This window comes from Elgaria multicarinata, chromosome 13 (assembly GCF_023053635.1).
Source record: "Elgaria multicarinata webbii isolate HBS135686 ecotype San Diego chromosome 13, rElgMul1.1.pri, whole genome shotgun sequence".
In the NCBI taxonomy this organism is placed as follows: domain Eukaryota; kingdom Metazoa; phylum Chordata; class Lepidosauria; order Squamata; family Anguidae; genus Elgaria; species Elgaria multicarinata.
This window is the reverse complement of record NC_086183.1, coordinates 6,174,316-6,193,104: the sequence shown is the minus strand read 5'-3', so window position 1 is coordinate 6,193,104 and position 18,789 is coordinate 6,174,316. Positions and strand designations below refer to the sequence as shown.

Genomic DNA, 18,789 nt, shown 5'->3' with positions numbered 1-18,789 from the left:
GGACACTGATTTCCCAATGCTCTCTGCCCTGTGTTTTAACATAGTTGGACAGTTGGGAATTCTCTCTCTCTGGCTGGAGCAGAGGAAATCTTCAAGGTTCCATTTTGGTGGCCTTCAAACAATCCCAGGCTACGATGAAGGCAGAGGAAATGACTCATGAAAAGGTGATGTCGCAGATACCTCTGAGGACTCCAGCCAACTGTAGAGGGAGGACTGATATATTTATTCACTTCACTCTCTGTTTTCTCTGCCTTCGTACTAATATTTTCATTGGCAGAAATTCGGATGGGGCTCATGCTTCAGGGCCGGCTTTTCTTGTTTGTCTTTTCGCCAAACAGTTCCAGCAAGGTGGAAAACAAGACCAACCGAGCTGTTCTGCCTACCGAGATCCCTGCCCCAGGGAGATCTCCTCATGCCAAATCTTGTCCCTAATAGGCCCGTCTACAATATTCTCCTGGCTTCCTATTGTTTGACTGTTATGACAGGATTCGACCTTGCCATCCAGGGTCTGGCTGTGTGTTCCCAGGGCCTCCTTCTGCTTTCCAAGAATAACAGAGACAGTTTCATTTCTGCAATGGGCAGTTTCCAGAGGTCAGATGGTGAGCTGAGGAGGGAGGGAGGGAGGGAGGGAGGGAGGGAGGCGGAGAGGAAGGCTCCACATGTGAAAATAACTATTTTGGCCCGAGGTTGATGCTTCCCTTTAAATGTGTGTGTGGAGCGCAAAAGGACGGGGGTGCCTGGTAAAATTCTTTTGTAAATAAAATTGTGAGTCTGATAAGAGCTACACGTGGAGTGGGGACGGGGTGGGGAGCAGGAAGCCTGCTGGCCACCACTTTTCCAGACATCATAATACTGCATGAGCTGAGTCAAACTCTTCCATAAACCCAGTGCTGGCATCAAGGGTAGGCATGGTAACGCACCTGCCAAGGGCTCACACCCCGGGAGGGCCCACTGACACCCCGGGAGGGCCCACTGACACCCCGGGAGGGTCCATTGACGTGCTCCATGTCCTCACTTGCTCCACTCCTTCACTATCGCAACCTGCTTGTTCCCCTGCCCTCGCTCTGGCCCAGACCATGGTGTTGGTGAGCAGGAGATGCCACTGTCTGCTTGCTCACAGGCCTCCTGCCTGCCAAGCAGTGATAGCAGTGATCAGAATGAGACGCAGCAGCAGCAGCAATGGCAGCTGGTGATGACAGCAGTGAGAAGGCAGACTCATTGAGGGAGGGTGTGTTGTCCAAGGGCCCTCCAAAAACTGGAGCCAGTATTGCATGCACCCGAAGTGGGGCCACCTTTGAATCAGTGCTCATAGCGACTCCTCACCAGCACCTTGGCTTCCGCATCAGAGCTCAGCTTTGGAACGCGAGAAGCAATCTTCCAGAGGGAGAGAGTTCTGTACGTGGGCAGAGTGTCTTTCCCTCATCACTGAGCAACCCCCACCACTTCCTAAAGAGGGGATGATTTCTATAGAGCCCCAAGAAGCTGCCTTAGAAGTCATTCGGGGATACTGCTTCCTGGCAGCAGCAGATTTGGGGAGGCAGGATATAGAAGTGCTGTGAGCACCATCCAGCTGAAATTAAGCACAGGGTTCTCCCCCACTTTACTTGTATTTAAATATGCAGCCTGCTTTCCTATGAACAGGTGTGCTGGGCGGTTGTAGGACAAAGCATCATTTAAAAATAAAATAAAACCCCAAACCAATAGCACCATATAAAAATATTCCTTTCAAAAATAGCAGTACTTAAGAATAGCAGTGAATAAACACCCCCCCCCCACACACACACGCACAACACCGTCCCCAATCCCATTTGAGATTTTGATTCCTTCAAAAGTCAGGACATGGGAAACCAGTTCAATAGGAATGATTTAAGTGTGTGCTTAACTCACCCCTTGAAATCAGTGGGAATCCCTTCTTGGGATATGGTTCAGCATCTTCGATAGCTCCTTTCGAGTTCTAGCTGGCTGTGAGTGAAACCCAGAATGCATTCAGAGCCCCACTGAAATCCAAGCCACCAGCCTCCACTGGCTGGCACAAGACCTCCCACCTCCAAGGCAGGAGGCTCCACCCCTCCCCGTGTTGATGGTAGCAGCCATCCCCTCTCTTCCCCCCTCCCTATCAGCAGCAGTGGCAGCAAGGCATGGTGGGTAGGTAAGCCTAGATATTGCCTGTGCTGTAGAGGCACAGGTGATCTATGCCACAGGCAGCAGTCTCAGAAGGGTCCTCAGACGGGGGCATTTGGGTGAGGTGGGCTCTCTGGAGAGCCACACCGGCTGCTGCCCTGAATAGCTGGCACGGCTTGCCAGAGAGTCTACTCACCTGATGCTTCACACTGGGAAGTCCTCAAAGCGAGGTGTGGGGCAGGTGGTGCTGTTGCTGTAGCAGGGAAGGAGCAGGCGGCATGGCTTTCAGGAGCACCAGGCCAGCCAGTGCCTCACTCTGAGGATCCCTCAGAGCAGGGCATCACCATGCCAGCCCCTCTTGCTGTGGCATTCACCCTGCCTCATAGGTGGGCCGGCCCAGACTGCTGTTTATTGTTGTGGTTACATTCTTTTGCAGTGTTTGAAAATCCATCATAAAGTTGCAAACGACTTTGGCTATTTTAACAGAAAATATTTATTATTATTTTTATTACTGAAATACGCGGGGACAATTTTGCTGCTACTTCCGCTCCCTATAAATTCAGCACACAGCTGAGAAGGAAAGTTCACATTTCAGCTGCTCCAAGACAGTTATTTTTAAAATCTAAAAAACAAAGCAAAACCCAGCAACTACGAGGGAATGTACTGTGCTGGAATATTTTAAGTCCTCTGGTAATAGAAACAGAAAACAATACCAATGTTTCAAGCTTTGAGGCTTATCTTGAATCCATTTCCACCTATTATGTGACAAGCAAAGAACATGAAGTTTTGGCCTAATGGGGTTTTATCAGCAAACGGTTGAGAACCCAGAAGCAGAATGAACTGTGTGTGTGTGTGCGTTGTGTTGCAGGGAGATTTATTAGCAAAGAGAGAAAATGTTGCTCTCTGCATAAAAGGAGATCAAAGAATGGGGGGAAATGATGGTGTAGAGTAAAAAATTAGAGTGCAGTGCAGGCATGATAATGAGAAACTATAATGTGATAGGAATAGAGAAACTGTGAGCCAATCAAAGAATTAATTGATACAGCTAAAAGGAAAGATGTTTGATCATAATGGGAGATTTCAAGGCCAATGTACAGGAAGGGGAGAAAAAAAAACTCCAGGAAGGTGGGAGGATTGTTTATTTATATACCTTTGCGCCATCATGGAATCCAAGGCAGACTACAACTGTGTTTTAGGAATCTACCATCCCAGCAGCTCAGACTTCCTTACCTTCTGTTAAGTAGCTGTATCATGTGCCTACAGGCCATGTACCTTTTGGGATAGATCAGCTTTCCTCAACTGGCAAAGCTGGGATGTGTAGTCCAACACAGATGGAGGGCACCAGGTTGGGGAAGGCTGGGCTAGGTAAAAGAAATGAAAGAGCTTTCCCTCAACAATTCAGTTTAAGAACAATATGCGCTTTTGAGGTCCATTGAAAAGAAAGTGCTATACTTGGAAAGCACCAGGGGAGTACAGGAAGATACCGAAGATAACTTAATAGTTAGAGATCAAGCAAAATCCAGTATAGTTCCCCCAGGGGCATAGGCACACAGCATCCTTTGGTTGTGATCACTCGGGGACTAAGATGTAAAAAGCTAAGTAGAAAATAACAGAAGAAAAGAGCATTGTGAACAATGTGGAGATGGTACAAGTGTGCAAAATCCAAACAGAACTGAACACATAAAGAGGAATACATACACACACACACACACACACACACACACACACACACACACACACAGAGGCTACAGAGTATTGTTGAATTCAATTGGAATCATCTGGAAGGAAATATTGATAAAATGAAATCATCAGCGGAAGGAACTCAGAAGGAGTGGGCTGATGAGAAATGGGTAATGGAGAAACAAAAAATGAAAATACAATGGGGTAAATGAGAAAAACAAGATTAATTGTAGTCCAATGTGTTTCAGACCCTAATGTTCCTTCATCAAGGATTTTTTTTTTTTAAAAAAAGGAGCCTAGGATGTTAAAGAGTTAGCATATCCAAATGTGAAATTTTCTTTCTGAAATTCGCTGATGGGCCATGAGGGTCAAGAAAATTAGACAATATTTCTAGTTTATTCTATTGTGTTTTCCCCCCCCCCATTTTTGGGATTGCATAGGGATGCAAGAGAATTTTGTTTCAGTTTGCAAATCCCCCAAATGGGAGTGCATGTCCTCCAAAAGTGTCCACAAATTCCTGAACTAGTGTTTGTATTTGTAAAATGTGCACTTTTGAAATGCACAACTTTTTGAAAAATGCACAATTTAAAAATGCACAACTTTAAAAATGGCAACTTTTAAAAAATGCATGACTTTTTTTTTTAAAGTACATTTCTCATTTGAATGAACCCCCAAAGTGGTCACGAATGAGAACAGGAGTTAGCCGAATTGAGCTCTGAAGTAAAGTCTGGAGAATTTCAGGAAGCTTGAGAACCCCTGGCTCTCTCATCCCTCGGGTTCCCTATTTGTTTTTTTCCTGATGGGTAATGGAGGAAATAATTGATCTGAGAGGAACGAAGATTTAAAACTGGAGCCCACAAGTTTGGGGATCACAGTCACTCTGGCACCCTCTTCTGGGAAGCCTTCTGTGGGGATGAACTTTAGGGTGACCATATGACTGGATTTGTCCGGGGTTTTGATGGCAAATCCGGGAGGGAAGGGGAAATCCGGATTTTTCCCCAAAGAGCAGCTCTAATAGGAATTAACAAAAATGCTTATAACTCCGTCATTTTTTAAGATAAAGACATGAAACTTGGCACAATGGTAGCTCTTAGGAAGGGCTTTAGTCATACCAAATTTGAAACAGATCCGTTCATCCATTGATTTTTTAGAATTTTTTTTTAAATTGAGGTTTTAAAATTATTTTGAAATCGTCATTTTTAAAGATAAAGAGATGAAAGTTTGCACCATGAAAGGATTTAGGTAGAGCTTTAGCCACACCAAATTTGAAACAGATCTGCTCATCCATTGATTTTTTAGGTTTTTTTTTTAAAAAATTGAGGTTTTAAAATTATTATTTTTAAAATCGTCATTTTTAAAGATAAAGAGATGAAACTTTGTACCATGATAGGATTTAGGTAGAGCTTTAGCCACATCAAATTTGAAACAGATCCGTTCATCCATTGATTTTTTAGGTTTTTTTAAAAAAAATTGAGGTTTTAAAATTATTATTTTTAAAATCGTCATTTTTAAAGATAAAGAGATGAAACTTTGTGCCATGATAGGATTTAGGTAGAGCTTTAGCCACACCCAATTTGAAACAGATCCATTCATCCATTTATTTTTTAGGATTTTTTTTAAAAATGAGGTTTTAAAATTATTTTTAAACTGTCATTTTTAAAGATAAAGAGCTGAAACTTGGCACCCTGATAGCTTTTAGGTAGAGCTTTAGCCATACCAAATTTGAAACAGATCTGGGGCCAGTAGCAAACCCTGTTAACAACAACAGCAGCTTGCAATGAGTGAAGATACAGTCAGAAAAGATATTTGAGGGAAGGGGAGAATGTAACACACAGAGTATAGCAAAAGCTTCAAAGTACAGCAAAACCTACAAAAGTAGGAGTGAGTGAAGTTAATTTCAGATACATTGAATCTTTCACTTGGTCTTTATTTCAGTGATTATAACATTAAGATGTTATGTAGAACAGATTTGTCTTAAATGTGTGCTGTAAAATCAGACATGTGACCAAGGCCATGTTCAGGTGGGAACGCCCCCTTGGTACTGGACACGCACCCTTGGGGGGCGACCATGTTGTCCTTCTTTTTGGTTTCCAAAATATGGTCATCCTAGAGGAACCTCCTTCTTCTCCAGTTCCAAGCTGCAGAAGTAGCTGTGATGTTGTGCTGAGCTACACTGTAGCTCACTTTGAAGTCAGGGAGTGCCTCCGATTGGTGGTGGGGAGAGGGCTGGTGGAGGGCCCACATTTGGGCCAGTTAGTAAGGAGGCCAGCCAAAATTTGTGGGCCATGCCAGCTCCAGGATTTTGAGGGCCCTTTGGCAAGACATTCCCAAGGAACCTCCTCAGTCAGTGAGTCTTCTTCCCCTCCGCCATTGTCACCAGCTGCAATGGCTCCTCCTTGTCTCTTTCATCATTGCTGTTTATTTATTTATTTATTGCATTTCTATACCACCCCCAGGCTCTCTTGCTCCCAGGGTCTCTGCCTATCACTTGCTTGCTTGACAGGCAGAGAGCCTGGGAGCAAGTAGGCCCATGGCATCTCCCACTCCTTGTTCCCACCACCAGTGTTGTCTGGACCAAAGAGGTAGGTAGGTGAACAAGCTACAATGGTGAAGACGAGGAACACATCCAGGGAACTCTTATCAGTGGGTCCCTCCTGGAGTGTGAGCTCTCAGCACGTGCCCAGTCACGCCTACTTTTAACACTGGCCATGTCTGTAGATCCTTGGTTTAATAACTCAAGAGATGAGAAGTGGCTGCAGAAATACAGGCAATTAAGGAACCATTGTTAGAAAAGTATAGCAAACCAAAGCGAGGTCTGCCAAAGGTCAGTGCAATATCATGGAAAATTAAAACCCAGGACAGAGAGATAACACCAATGAAGAAATCATAATCATAATGTCATGGGAAGAAGACAAGACGTATTTGAGGTAAACAAGGATCACTGTTGACAAGAGATGAGAACAGCTCAGAAAGATGGAACAAGTAATAATTACAGAAGAAGTGTCAGATGACGTAATGGAGAAAAGCAAGTTGTGGAAAAATGACTGAAGAGGACCAGGACGTTTAGGCTGGAATGTGCCAGGGCGTTTAGGGCCAAAACAAACAAGGCTCACAAGATACATAATTAGATCTCCCAACATTTGAATTTTTAAGGAAATGCAGCGTTGTGTGTTTGTGGTGGTTCAAATTCAGATGTAACAGTGGTGCTAGGGGAACCCTTGCCCTTTATGGCTTCTCCCTCCATCTAAATGGGTCTATGGCATATTTGGCAATTTGAGAAAATGTCCTGGGCACCACCACAAAATGGCTGCCATGGGAGGCATGGCTAGTCACAAAGGACAAGTAACCTGCCCCAAACAGAGGGTCTGAGCTCCAAGGAACTAAACAACTCCTTTCAACCCAATTTACAGACACTCCAACTGCAGTCAGGCTAACTGTTGCTTTCCCTAGCTTTGCACGGCTTTCTTTACTGGGGGCCCCTCCACTTATCAGACAGAAGTGACAGGAGTCTCTTTTTCTTTCCCCTTCTTTTTGTGTCAACAGCTAACAACAGCTTCCTAGTTAAAACAAAAGTGTAATTAAAATAAAAATCAGCAGGAGAAGGGAGACTGGCGGGCACAAAGAGAGTGCCCACGGGCACCATGTTGGAGACTCTGGGGCCACCCTGGCTCCCATTGAAACACAGCACCAGCATATTACCACCTATCAACTGTCTTCTGTCGGCTCTTAAGAGGAATTGCCTCAAGGCAGATGCTCTGACAGCTCCACCCATTAGAAGCTGGTGAGTCCTATTTCAGTGGGGTGCTGAATCCGTTCTGGGTTTCAGTCAGAATCAACCAGAACTCTAAAGAAGCTACCCATGGTGCTGAACCCATTTTGGGGGTAGGGTTCAGCACTCTGGAGACACCCTGAATTTCTTTGCAGTCAGAGGCACCAGGCTGTAAGGAATGCCTGAAAGGTCATTCAGGCCAAACCCTTAGCAATACCTATTCCCCAAAAGGCAAATATAGATAAATCCAAACAGCATAGTCTAGGCCTATTAATGGTCCAATCCGATGCCTGTCTACTCAGGAGTAAGTCCCATTGATTTCAATGAGGCTGACTCTGAAGTAACTGGGTATAGCCCTGCAGCTTAAGCCATGCTTCCAAAAACAAGATGTTCACTATATTGCAGCAGGCAGGAAAAGACTATGAGGACAGAAGAATAATATATAATTTATACAGTAACCAAGAAGCTGTCATCAGAACAAATGCTATTGAGTGAAGATCTGGAATTTGTAAGAGAGGTCTGTCAAGGGTGCTCACTTTCCCTTGCGCTGTTTAACATATTTATAGAGCATGCAATTAATATGAGTAGCAGGAGACCCAGGCATTAAAAGAAACAGGAAATATATTACTATGCTTTCCTGATGATGTAGCAGAAATGGCTGCTACAGCAGGAAAAACTGCAAAACATATTGACTAATATGAAATCCAGGTTTTTCAGAACTAGGGATTAAGAATAAAAGGGAACAAGACAAAGATGCTAACGGCAAGCAAATTGAGGACATCCAAGCAGAATTTAAATATCTGGGAAGCAGAACAACAAGGGAACGGCCGACATAAGAGAGGAAATTAGCAGCGAAATAGATATGGCCAATCAGACATTTTCTAAAACAAAAGAGGATGAAGAGGAAGACGATAGCAGTAGTAAGTTTATCTCTTAGAAAGAAATGTGTATATATGGAGTACAGAGCTAATCTATATGGATGTGAATCACAGATGCAGGGTAAAACCAGAAAAAGGAAAGTGAAGGTTTTGAAAGATGAAGGTGGTGTAAAGTGAGGACGAGAGAAAGGGAAACAAATGAAGAGATATGAGAAAAGATTCCATTGTTCCTTATCACCCTTTCCTCAAGTGTGAGAAGGCAGCGATCAAATATAAGGGGCACATTCACAGGAACGGGGTGGGGGGCTGTGCTCACTGCATGGAAACAGAAAGAAAGATGAGCTAGAAGCAATGATCTACAGCCACTGTGCTGGCTCTCTTGCCTGCCCAAATCAAGGAACCCCTGGTTCAAGTCTCACAAAACAAGATGTGTTGGGGGAGGGAGAAGGTTGACAGGGCCGGCTCTATCATTACGCAGGCTCATGTGCCCGCATCAGGCGACAGAGCCAGAGGAGTGGCAAATTTCACTGCTCCCCATCCCATCCAGGAGGGCCAGCCACATCCATCAGTGGGTGCCCTAAAGTGCCCCGCCAGCTGCTCTCCCAGTATGGCATTTGCCATGGCAAGAGGGCAGCTGGCGGGCTTGTCTGGAGCATCTGCCAGCCACCTGTTGTTCTCGGCAAGAGCCACACAGCTGGAAGAAGTGGTCTTGTGAGTTTTCCTGGGAGCTCAGCTGGGTCTCATGTGACCCAGGAGGCCTCTTCTTCCAGCCATACGGTACTACAACAAAGGAAAGGGGGTGGGGGACAGGGGGTGCAAGAGTGAGGGTACACAACAGTGGTGAGAGGGAGAGCATGGGGTGGCATAGGCTATCTCTTGCTTCAAGAGGCAAGATAGCTTGGGCCAGCGTTGGACATGCAGACACATAGACCAGAAGAAGTCTGCAGGAAATCCCTGCTATACTCATGCACTGGTGCAAAAACAGAAGATGTGGGAGATATTGAAAACAAATCTATGGAATCAAATATGCAGGAAACATGGACATGAGTCTGACCCCATAAAGGTTCACTCGATATCAGCTTCTGGGTAATGTTCCATCTGTAGTCCTTTTCCAGGAGTAGTGTGGAAGGAGGACTGGGGTCACCCCTGTTCTCTGGCTCTACCCCTGGATCTGAATACAGCCTGCATCAGTCTTCCCCAACTTGGTGCACAGCAGGCCGGGGGGATCCCGGGAGTTGCAGGCCAACACATCTGGGGGGAGCACCAAATTGGGGGAAGGTGGCTTACATGCATACAAGGGAAAGCAACGTGGTGCTCACGGGCACCAGTGCGCCCCTGGACAACTTTCTTGGCACCTGTAGTATGGCGAAAAGAGAGTGCATAATGAAATGATGGTGACCATGTGTCCTATTTGAAGGGCTGGAAACAAAGCCCTATGAGGAGAGACTGAAAGAAATGGGCATGTTTAGCCTGGAGAAGAGAAGGATGAGGGGAGATGTGCTAGCACTCTTCAAATACTGGAAAGGTTGTCACACAGAGGAGGGCCAGGATCCCTTCTCTATCCTCCCAGAGTGCAGGATGCAGACTAATGGGCTCAAGTTACAGGAAGCCAGATTCTGGATGGACATTTGGAAAAAATGTCTTGACTGTTAGAGCAGTACGACAATGGAACCAATGAGGTTGTGGGCTCTCCCACACTAGAGACCTTCAAGAGGCAGCTGGAGAACCATCTGTCAGGTAGGCTTGCAGGTGGATTCCTGCACTGAGCTGGGGGCGGGGTTGGACTTGATGGCCTTATAGGTCCCTTCCAACTCTGTGATTCTAAGTCGAAGGTTGGCTGGAAGATAAAGTACCCTGAGATGGAGGTCCAGCAACAGTGGATATAATACCTGGATATTAGATGGAGCAGTGAACACAAAGGTAGTGACTGTTCTTCCCACTATGGCAAGACTGAAATTCAGTTTATTCAAAACTATTTCTAAATGTGCATTTATATATGCAAACAGCATATGTAAATCTGTCCTCTTTTCTTGATGATGCATAAGCAGTCACCCATATAATTTTATGTATTCCAGAGTGGTAAATCTGTCCTAACCTGACAGAACCTGGGTTGTAATCCCAAATTGGCCATGAAGCCCAGTGGGTGACTTTGGGCCAGTCTCTGCCTCTTAGCGTAATCTACCTCACAGGGTGGTTGTGAGGATAAAATAAAGAGGACCATGTATGCTGACTTGGGCTACTTGCAAGAGAAAAAAAAGGCAGGATACAAATGAAACTAACACATTGACTTAATTAAACATACGGAGGCCTTCAAGGAAGTCTCTGTTCACACAAAAGACCGTGTTGCATTTTTTGCTTTTTATTTTTATTTTGGAAAAAACACAGGGATTTAATATCTTCGACCCTCTTCCCAGAACTGCTACATGCACCTCAGCATTGATATCATTCAGCTGTACTGGTGAAGAGAAGCAGACTCTCTAACACATTTTGGCCTACATCAAACAGACAGGAAGATTTTATAAACAGAGATCTTCTTTTCACAGCTTTGTCATCGAGAACAGTTCACTGGGGACCGAGGAAAAAGCAGCTTGCCAAAAGAGTTTTCTTGCTATCAGTTTCCTCTTGATCCTGGATATTTGATGCTACATAAAAGGGGAGCTAGCCCATTTTTATATCAACCACAAGCTTTTCTCCCACCATGAGAGGTTTTTGAGCACCTTTGCTGCTACAGATATGAATGTTTTACAACAAAACAACATCCGCTTTGATTTAATCCAGAAATAGGCAGAAGCCTCCTTCCAAAAGGCTCAGTCTGCTATTCAAGAACCAAGAGGGCCGAGTTTCACATTAACTTTCCACTCCCACCCAGGAAAGATGACTATTTTAACAGGCCATCTCAAGAACAAACCCAGAAGATCCAACTTGCTGACCATACACCTTAGAATGACAATAAATTAATGGATGAAAGGAATCCAGTATAGAGATACGCAGGCCAGTACATCCATCCATAAAGATACATATATACATAAACACTGATCTCAAACATGCAGTAAACTGTGCTTTACGGCATAGTTCTGAAGTAAGAAGAGGTGGCATGGGGGTGTTGTTGGGAAACATGGCACCTAACAGGGCTATTTATCCTGTATCAGGAAAATGTTGCACATGGGAATGTCTATGGGTCAGAGGTGTTCTTCCACTCCTTGATAGCTCAGTAAGCTATAAACTGCTTCCAGTGAGTGTCCTCTGAAATCAGTCAGGATACAAGTTCTGATGACTTCTTTAAAAAAATGTAAACCCAAATAAGCTTCTGGGGGAAAGCATCTGAGACCCATAAATTGAATGGAGGGGGAGGGGGACCAAAGCAAGCTGAGATGGGACAGTGAAGTTCTTCCACTGCGCATCTTTGATGCGTACACACATCAGGTTGAAGATCAGACCAGAGGCAAGAGCCCTTTCCCGACCATGTGCTGGAGGTTCACCAACTGTGACCGTGTCAGAGGGAACATAGCCCCAAGAGATCCATGCACAGGGCAGTGAAGACAAAAACTGTGCTTTCCCATTCTGTGATGTGGCACGCCAGCTCCAGGGCCAACAGCCAATGATGAGACATGCAAGAAATAACTCAACAGTGTTGAACCATAGCAAACGGACTTGCGTCTATATTTATATGAGGATGTATGCTTAATCAGCTTACTTCAGCAGTAGCTGATATTGCATCAAATGCCTGCTTGGAACAGGAAATCTGTTTTTAGATGTGTCCCCCTCGCCCCAGTCAAATAGGCCACTATATATGGTTTGTAGTTTTCTATTGCTAAGTTGCTCAGACTTCCTGTAAATCAGTGGGTAAAAAAAGAAAGAAAAGGAGAGAGTTTAAGTTGACTTATACCCCACCCCCAATTCACATGGCCATCCATAAATAGAAGATGCACCAGGGCTCGCTCTTTCCCTTCCTTCTTGGGGGAAAAACACCCCCCTTGCCTCTGTGTTTTCCCCACCAACGTACAAGTTATCTTCCAATAATTGAGGCCAATGCCTGTATAGCCTTGAACTGGCAGAGGCTTTTCCTACAGCCCCCTCAACCTATCTACAGGTTGCTGCCACCTGTTATCTTTCTTGAAAAGCATAGATAACAGAGACCAAACAACAAAGTTCCAGGAGTCCACATGTGGCACCCCACCTGAGTGATTATCAAATGCCCATTAATTCACCACTTTGTGGCTTGGGGTAAGTTGCTCCATGCCACTTTTTCTCATGCTTGACTAACTGTCAAGTTCAGGCTGTGTCCACATGGAAGCCATGTGTCCACCTATACAGTAGGATAACATGGTCAAAACAAGGCACTACTATGGAGAGCACTGAGGCATTGCCTCTTCCTCCAGTGGTAACCAACCAGAGTTCAGCAATCAGTGGCCAAAAGACTCCCATCAAAGAATCCTGGCTTGATAACCTTCAGTCGCCATCAAGCAAGTCAACATCCGGCTTGCATTTGATTGCCCGTTGGCTTAGACATACTGTTTTTTGGAAGCGCTGCTGCTAGGCCGACTGGACTGCCTTTCCTGAGACAGATGGACTTTGGGGGCTCCCGTGGCAAAGACGTCAGGGGGCTTATTCCGGTCTTGCAAGGCCAAGGTTTCCTCGGTGTTGAAGTTGGCCCAGTTCTGCTCGCTGGAAAGCTTGTTGTAAGCATGGTAGGGTGGAGAATGCCTGTCGGCCACAGGGAGATAGAAGTAGGACTTGTCCGGATAAGGCCCGGCAGGCATTTCACAAAGCTTGTTAGGGTAGCCGTTGGCCTCACAGGGCAGAGGGGGAGCCGAGGAGGGGGAACAGCAGTCACCTTCCTTCATACTGTGGAGCAGGCCCTTGCAACAGAGGTGGAAGAGCTCCAAAATGTTGAGGAGGAGGGAAATCAAGCCTACCACCAGCATGAAGAGGATGAAGATGGTTTTCTCAGTGGGGCGGGACATAAAGCAGTCCACCTGATGGGTGCACGGGTACCCTTCGCACACATAGCGTGAGTTCATAACAAAACCATACAGGTACCACTGGCCGAGGAGGAAGGCAGCCTCAAAGATGGACTTGAAGAGCACGCTAATGATGTAGGTCCACATCAGAGATCCCTGGATTTTTATCCTCCCATCCTCCGCCACACAGATCTTGGCAATCTTCTTCTCCACGGCCATCAGCATGGCTGCCGCCTTGTAATCCTTGGACTGGAGAGTCCGGAGCTCTCTCTCCCGTTCCTTCAGCTTCTCCTCCCGCCGGGAGAGGTAGATGACATGCCCCAGGTAGACCAAGGTGGGCGTGCTGACAAAGAGGAACTGCAGCACCCAGTAGCGGATGTGAGAAATGGGGAAGGCCTGGTCATAGCAAACGTTGGGGCAGCCGGGCGACTTGGTGTTGCACACGAAGTCCGACTGCTCGTCCCCCCACACGGACTCCCCGGCCAGGCCCAGGATCAAGATACGGAAGATGAAGAGCACCGTGAGCCAGATCTTGCCAATGACCGTCGAATGCTCCTGTACCTGGTCCAGTAACTTCTCCAGGAAGCCCCAGTCACCCATCTTGTGCTAGAGAGGACAGAAAGACAGGAGTCAACTCGGGATCCGTTGCCCCTCGGCAAAGTCCTGAGTTCCACCACCACCGCAAGTCGGATACGCAACCTTTTCAGACGTGGGCACATATGGGGGCTCAATTAGTGCCAAAAGCACACTACGCTTGCTGCCTCCAGTGTACCAGCAGGGAGATCATTACATATGCTGGGTGCCACCACAGAGAAGGTCCGCTTCTGGGTTGCTGTGAGACAGCAGTCTGCAAGTTATGCTACAGCCGGCACCCAGACCATGTGGCCATGCTGCTTGGGGCTGATGGGAATTATAATCTGAAATATCTGAAGGGTGTCAGGTCTAGGGAAAAAAGGCTGGAGGAGGATTGGCTGGAGGAAGGAAGATAGAGCGACATTGGGACATGATTGGGAGCTGTCAAAGTGAGGGAAGGCTTTGAAATGACCAGCTCAAATCTTTACAATCCATCAAACTACATTAACATTCATCAAGGGATTAGACCAATTCATGGAGAAGGCTATCAATGGCTACTGATGGCTCCATGCTACCTCCAGTATCAGGGTCGTATACCTATGTACATCAGTTGTTGGGAACATGGGCAGGAGGGTGCTGTTATACTCATATCCTGCTTGTGGGTTTCCCATGGGCAGCTGGTGGGCCACCGTGTGAACAGAATGCTGGACTAGATGGACCCTTGGTCTGATCCAGCATCAGGGCACTTCTGATGTTCTTATGCAAAGTCAAAAGAAAACTACGGAACCATACACCCCTCCCTCCCCTCCCTCCGCCCGCCCAACAGCAGTACTTATAGAAGTTGCAGAAGTTAGCAGTATCACCATTTTTTTTAAAAAAAAGTGGGAAATTTCTAGTCCTCATGGTTACAGAGGAAGTGCAGAGGTAGTGCCTGCTGAAAGCTCACAGACCCAAACAAGCCTTGGAAGAGGGTCCAGCAGATGGAAAGGTGAAACAACTGCACTAGAGAAGAACCTGAGTAGGTAGCTATACTTTATACTTATACCTAGTTTTTCTTCTCTAGGTTTCAAGGATTTTCAAGTAACCGCCCACCGGACCTACTGAGCTTCAGCAAAATTGCTGCACTGTGCATCTCAACTCTTCCTACAATGCAAGAGTTGAGTGTGCAAAACTGCTATGAGATTTTGATGAGGAGGTCAGGAGGGAGAGGGACAGCAATTGTGGACTTCCTTGTGATTTAGAGGGACGTCAAGTCTACCTTCTTGCAAATCAATACAGGAGCCTTCTTAAACAATAGGAATTAGACTGCCTTATTCTAGTAAGAAATCTACAGCACAAGGGAGCTACTAAATGAGATTGTACAGAACAGCCCTCCTCGAGCAAAAGCCCTCTAGCTATGTTGACTGCAACTCCCATCATTCTTAGGCGGTTTAAGCCTTGAGCTAAAACAAAACAAAACAAAACAACAGTTTGTTGTCAATGGGAAATGAAAAGCTCTACAAGTTGCTTCCCAGGAATCTTTCCTTACTGATTAACGCACAACAAGAAGTCTTGCGGCACCTTGAAGACTGAACAACATTACATTGGCATAAGCTTTTGAGCAGTGTCTGCAAAAGTTTATGCGAAAATAAGTTTGCTAGTCTTATAAGTGATGCAAGACTCTATTGTTTTTTGGCACAACAGGCTAACATGGTTACCCTGTAGCAATTGGTCAAAAACATAGTTAATTTGCATTTGTCCTGGACATCTCCATAAATCCCATATAGAATCATAGAATAGCAGAGTTGGAAGGGGCCTACAAGGCCATCGAGTCCAACCCCCTGCTCAATGCAGGAATCCACCCTAAAGCATCTCTGACAGATGGTTGTCCAGCTGCCTCTTGAAGGCCTCTAGTGTGGGAGTTACTAATTTTATATAATTTATATTTAGAGTTACTAAATATTGTGTTGCTGTATTATAGATACCCTAGCATGTGTTTTTATTACTGTTAAAACATGAAAAATATGAAAAAATAAGCACATTGAATTTGCAAGCAGAACAGAGGAAGAATTTTCAAGTACACAGTTCAATAAATAACACCACCCCTCATACCTTTCAAGAGCACTCTCAGCCTAGCGCCTCTCTATGCATTACTATGGGCTTCGTTACATGCCCCTGTGGCTATAAAGAGAAAGAAGCAGGAAGCCAATCAGCCAGTGTCCACCTGGGGTTTGATTGGCATTTAAAGTGAGAGCTTTTTAAACCACCTACTCCCAAAAGTTGGTACAGAGAAGAGAAAGGAAAAAGTAGGGCCATCAAGGAGTTAAATAAATCTCAGAGAGTTTCCGGCAGTGCAGGTGCCAGAGTGAAGGTCTCTCTCTCCACCCCCCCCCCCCATAAGCAGCTGCTCAGAATCAGCCTATTAGGAAAAATAAGGAACTAGCAACATTTGGAAGAGGTGCAGTTTAGGGGTGTGGGCTCACTAGGAAAAAAGCAATCCTGTCTTGCTCTAGCTCCTGCAATGCTTTCTGCAACATGGAGATAAATATTATCCCTGTTCAATGCCGGCACAGCCAGAGTAGTGGCCTGAAAGGTTGGCAATGCTACCCCAGTTCAGTGTCAGCGATCCTAGTTGGGAGAGAGCATGAACTCCAGTCTTTCATGCCAGCGCTCTACCTCTCCATTGGAATGCAAGGTTAGGGTGTGCCTCTGACCATGTGCAGGGTGTTTGTTCCTTCTCTGCTGAGCAAAGGAGGATTAGTAACTTTCCTTTTAAACCGTAACGAGTCCCAAAGTTTTGGTGCAAGAAGATGATAATGCAAGTTTGATGGAGTTAAGCAGGGGTGGATTCGAACCCTGTACCTTGATAGGTTATAAATGCTAGAAACAAATCCTAGACACTATACAGGCGGGAAACCGTACCAGGCAGATCTGAACCCCAGAGCCTCTCATTGTCATCAAGGAAAGGGCCCTTGCCCATCTGGGCTTGAGATTCTCCAGCAAATTTGCAGATTGTGGTACTCACCAACAGGTAAAATGCAGTACTTCAGTTTACAAATCCACGTTTCTGGCTTTTTAAAAAAGAAATGTTATTGTCCTGAGTTCAGTTGTGCTCCAAATGGAAGGAAAACAACTGCAGCAGAGAGTTCAGAGGCAGCGTGGAGAACTCTTGGTGGGAGCCAGGAAACTCCAGGACTGTTATGAAGAGCAGGGTGGGAAAAGTTGACTATGGGAACTCTTGGAAGGGGAGGAGCCAGAGGAAACGGAGGCGGGGTGGAGAAGTAGCAGCTTCGGTAATTGATTTGAGCTTGCTTTGAGTGCTTATTTTTTAATCTATTGATTCAAAGTGGCAGCTGGTTCGGCAGGTGGAAAGAAGGGATTCCAGGGTGACTTCAGCCGCTTCCGGGCCGGAGCGTGAACCCATGGCTGGAATCTTGTGGAGGGAAGAGGAGAGCCCCAGCCCAGAGAGAGGCGTTGAGGCTGCGGCCTTGTTGGGCTTGCTTGCTGCTTTCCTTGCGAGCGCAGGAGCTGTTAGTGCAGGCCGGTCAGGGAAATAGGAAGCGTCGGAAAACACCGGAGACTGAAATAACAATTGCTGCCTATTGCGAGGCCCTTCGGGCCAAGAGCAACAAGGGGGAAATCCTGAACAAGCGGAATTTGCCTGCACTTAAACGAAGCGTGGGAATCAGGGGGAAGCAGTGCCGTCAGGACAGGGCGAGAGATTGTCCTGCAGGCCCGGCCGCAGAAAGGGCATCCGTATTATCGCCCAGAAAGTGGCATCGCATTCTCCCTTCCCAATCCAATTCTGTGGGTACTTCTTGGAAGTAAATCCCTCTGAATTCAATGGGGCTTCAATCCAAGTAAGCATGCCTGAGATGGCATCGTGCAGCAAAGGTGGCCATCTCTCTTCTCCAGCCCCGCTCCTGTGCATTTAACATCAGGCAAGTGGGTGCACAGAAATGAACCAGGTGATGTTTTCTCACCTCTCCCATGGCTTTTATTTCCATGCCAGCAGGAGCAATGCCGGCTACAATTCTGTGTTAAAAGCTCAGGAGCAGAAAAAAGAAAGCGGCAGTCCCTTCCTCCAGGCCCACTTTCAGTCCTGTTCAATCCCATACAATCCGCCGCGCACACTCAGGTCCTCTGGGGAGAACTTACTCCAGTCAGCCACAGCTAGGCTGGCAACTGTTACCCAGAGGACCTTTTTCTGCTGCTGCCCCCAGACTATGGAATGGCCTGCCAGAGGAGACTCGTCAGCTTAACGCTCTCCCTGAGTTTAAGACAGCTGTAAAGACTAGTCTCTTCCGGCAGCCCTGCCCAGATGAATTTTAAACCTAAGAATTTTAAGATGTCCTGATTGTTATTTTAATATTGTATTGGTTTTATATGCTCTTTTAATTAATTTTATGTATTTGGTTTATATTGTATTGTTGTACTAATGATGTTCCCCGCCTTGATCCAAAGGGAGAAGAGGGTAATAAATAAATAAATAGATGATGATGCCAGATGCAAAAGAGGAAAGGGCTCCTGCACAACAAACTACACCTGCTAAAATCCCCTCTTCTACACAACTTCAAAAAGTGTAGCAGCCCTTTCCCCTTTTGCTTCTGGTTATCCTCTCCTAGCCTCCCCCAGCCTAGTGCCAGAGGCTATTTTTTTTACTTCAACTCCCATCAGCCCCAGTCAGCATGGCTAATGGTCAAGAATTCTGGGAGTTGTAGTCCTAAAAAATCTGTTGCTCAACCATGAGGATTTATTTATTTATTTATTGCATTTTTATACCACCCAATAGCTGAAGTTCCCTGGGTGGTTCACATGAGGATCTTGG

The 18,789-nt window shown here is 45.9% G+C and overlaps 1 protein-coding gene across 1 annotated transcript; it reads right to left on the bottom strand.

The window, feature by feature from the left end:
• Nucleotides 1–10,946: 10,946 nt before the first annotated feature.
• On the bottom strand, nt 10,947–17,089 carry GJA4 (gap junction protein alpha 4). Its single transcript, XM_063140138.1, has 2 exons — nt 16,987–17,089; nt 10,947–14,015 (listed from the first exon to the last, which is right to left on the bottom strand). The coding sequence occupies exon 2, from the start codon at nt 14,007–14,009 to the stop codon at nt 12,951–12,953; it is 1,059 nt and encodes a 352-aa protein (XP_062996208.1). The 5' UTR covers nt 14,010–14,015; nt 16,987–17,089; the 3' UTR covers nt 10,947–12,950.
• Between the last annotated feature and the right edge of the window lie 1,700 nt (nt 17,090–18,789).

Coding starts and splice junctions, on each gene's coding strand:
- GJA4 (XM_063140138.1), bottom strand. CDS start 14,009: ATGGGTGACTGGGGCTTCCTGGAGAAGTTACTGGACCAGGTACAGGAG.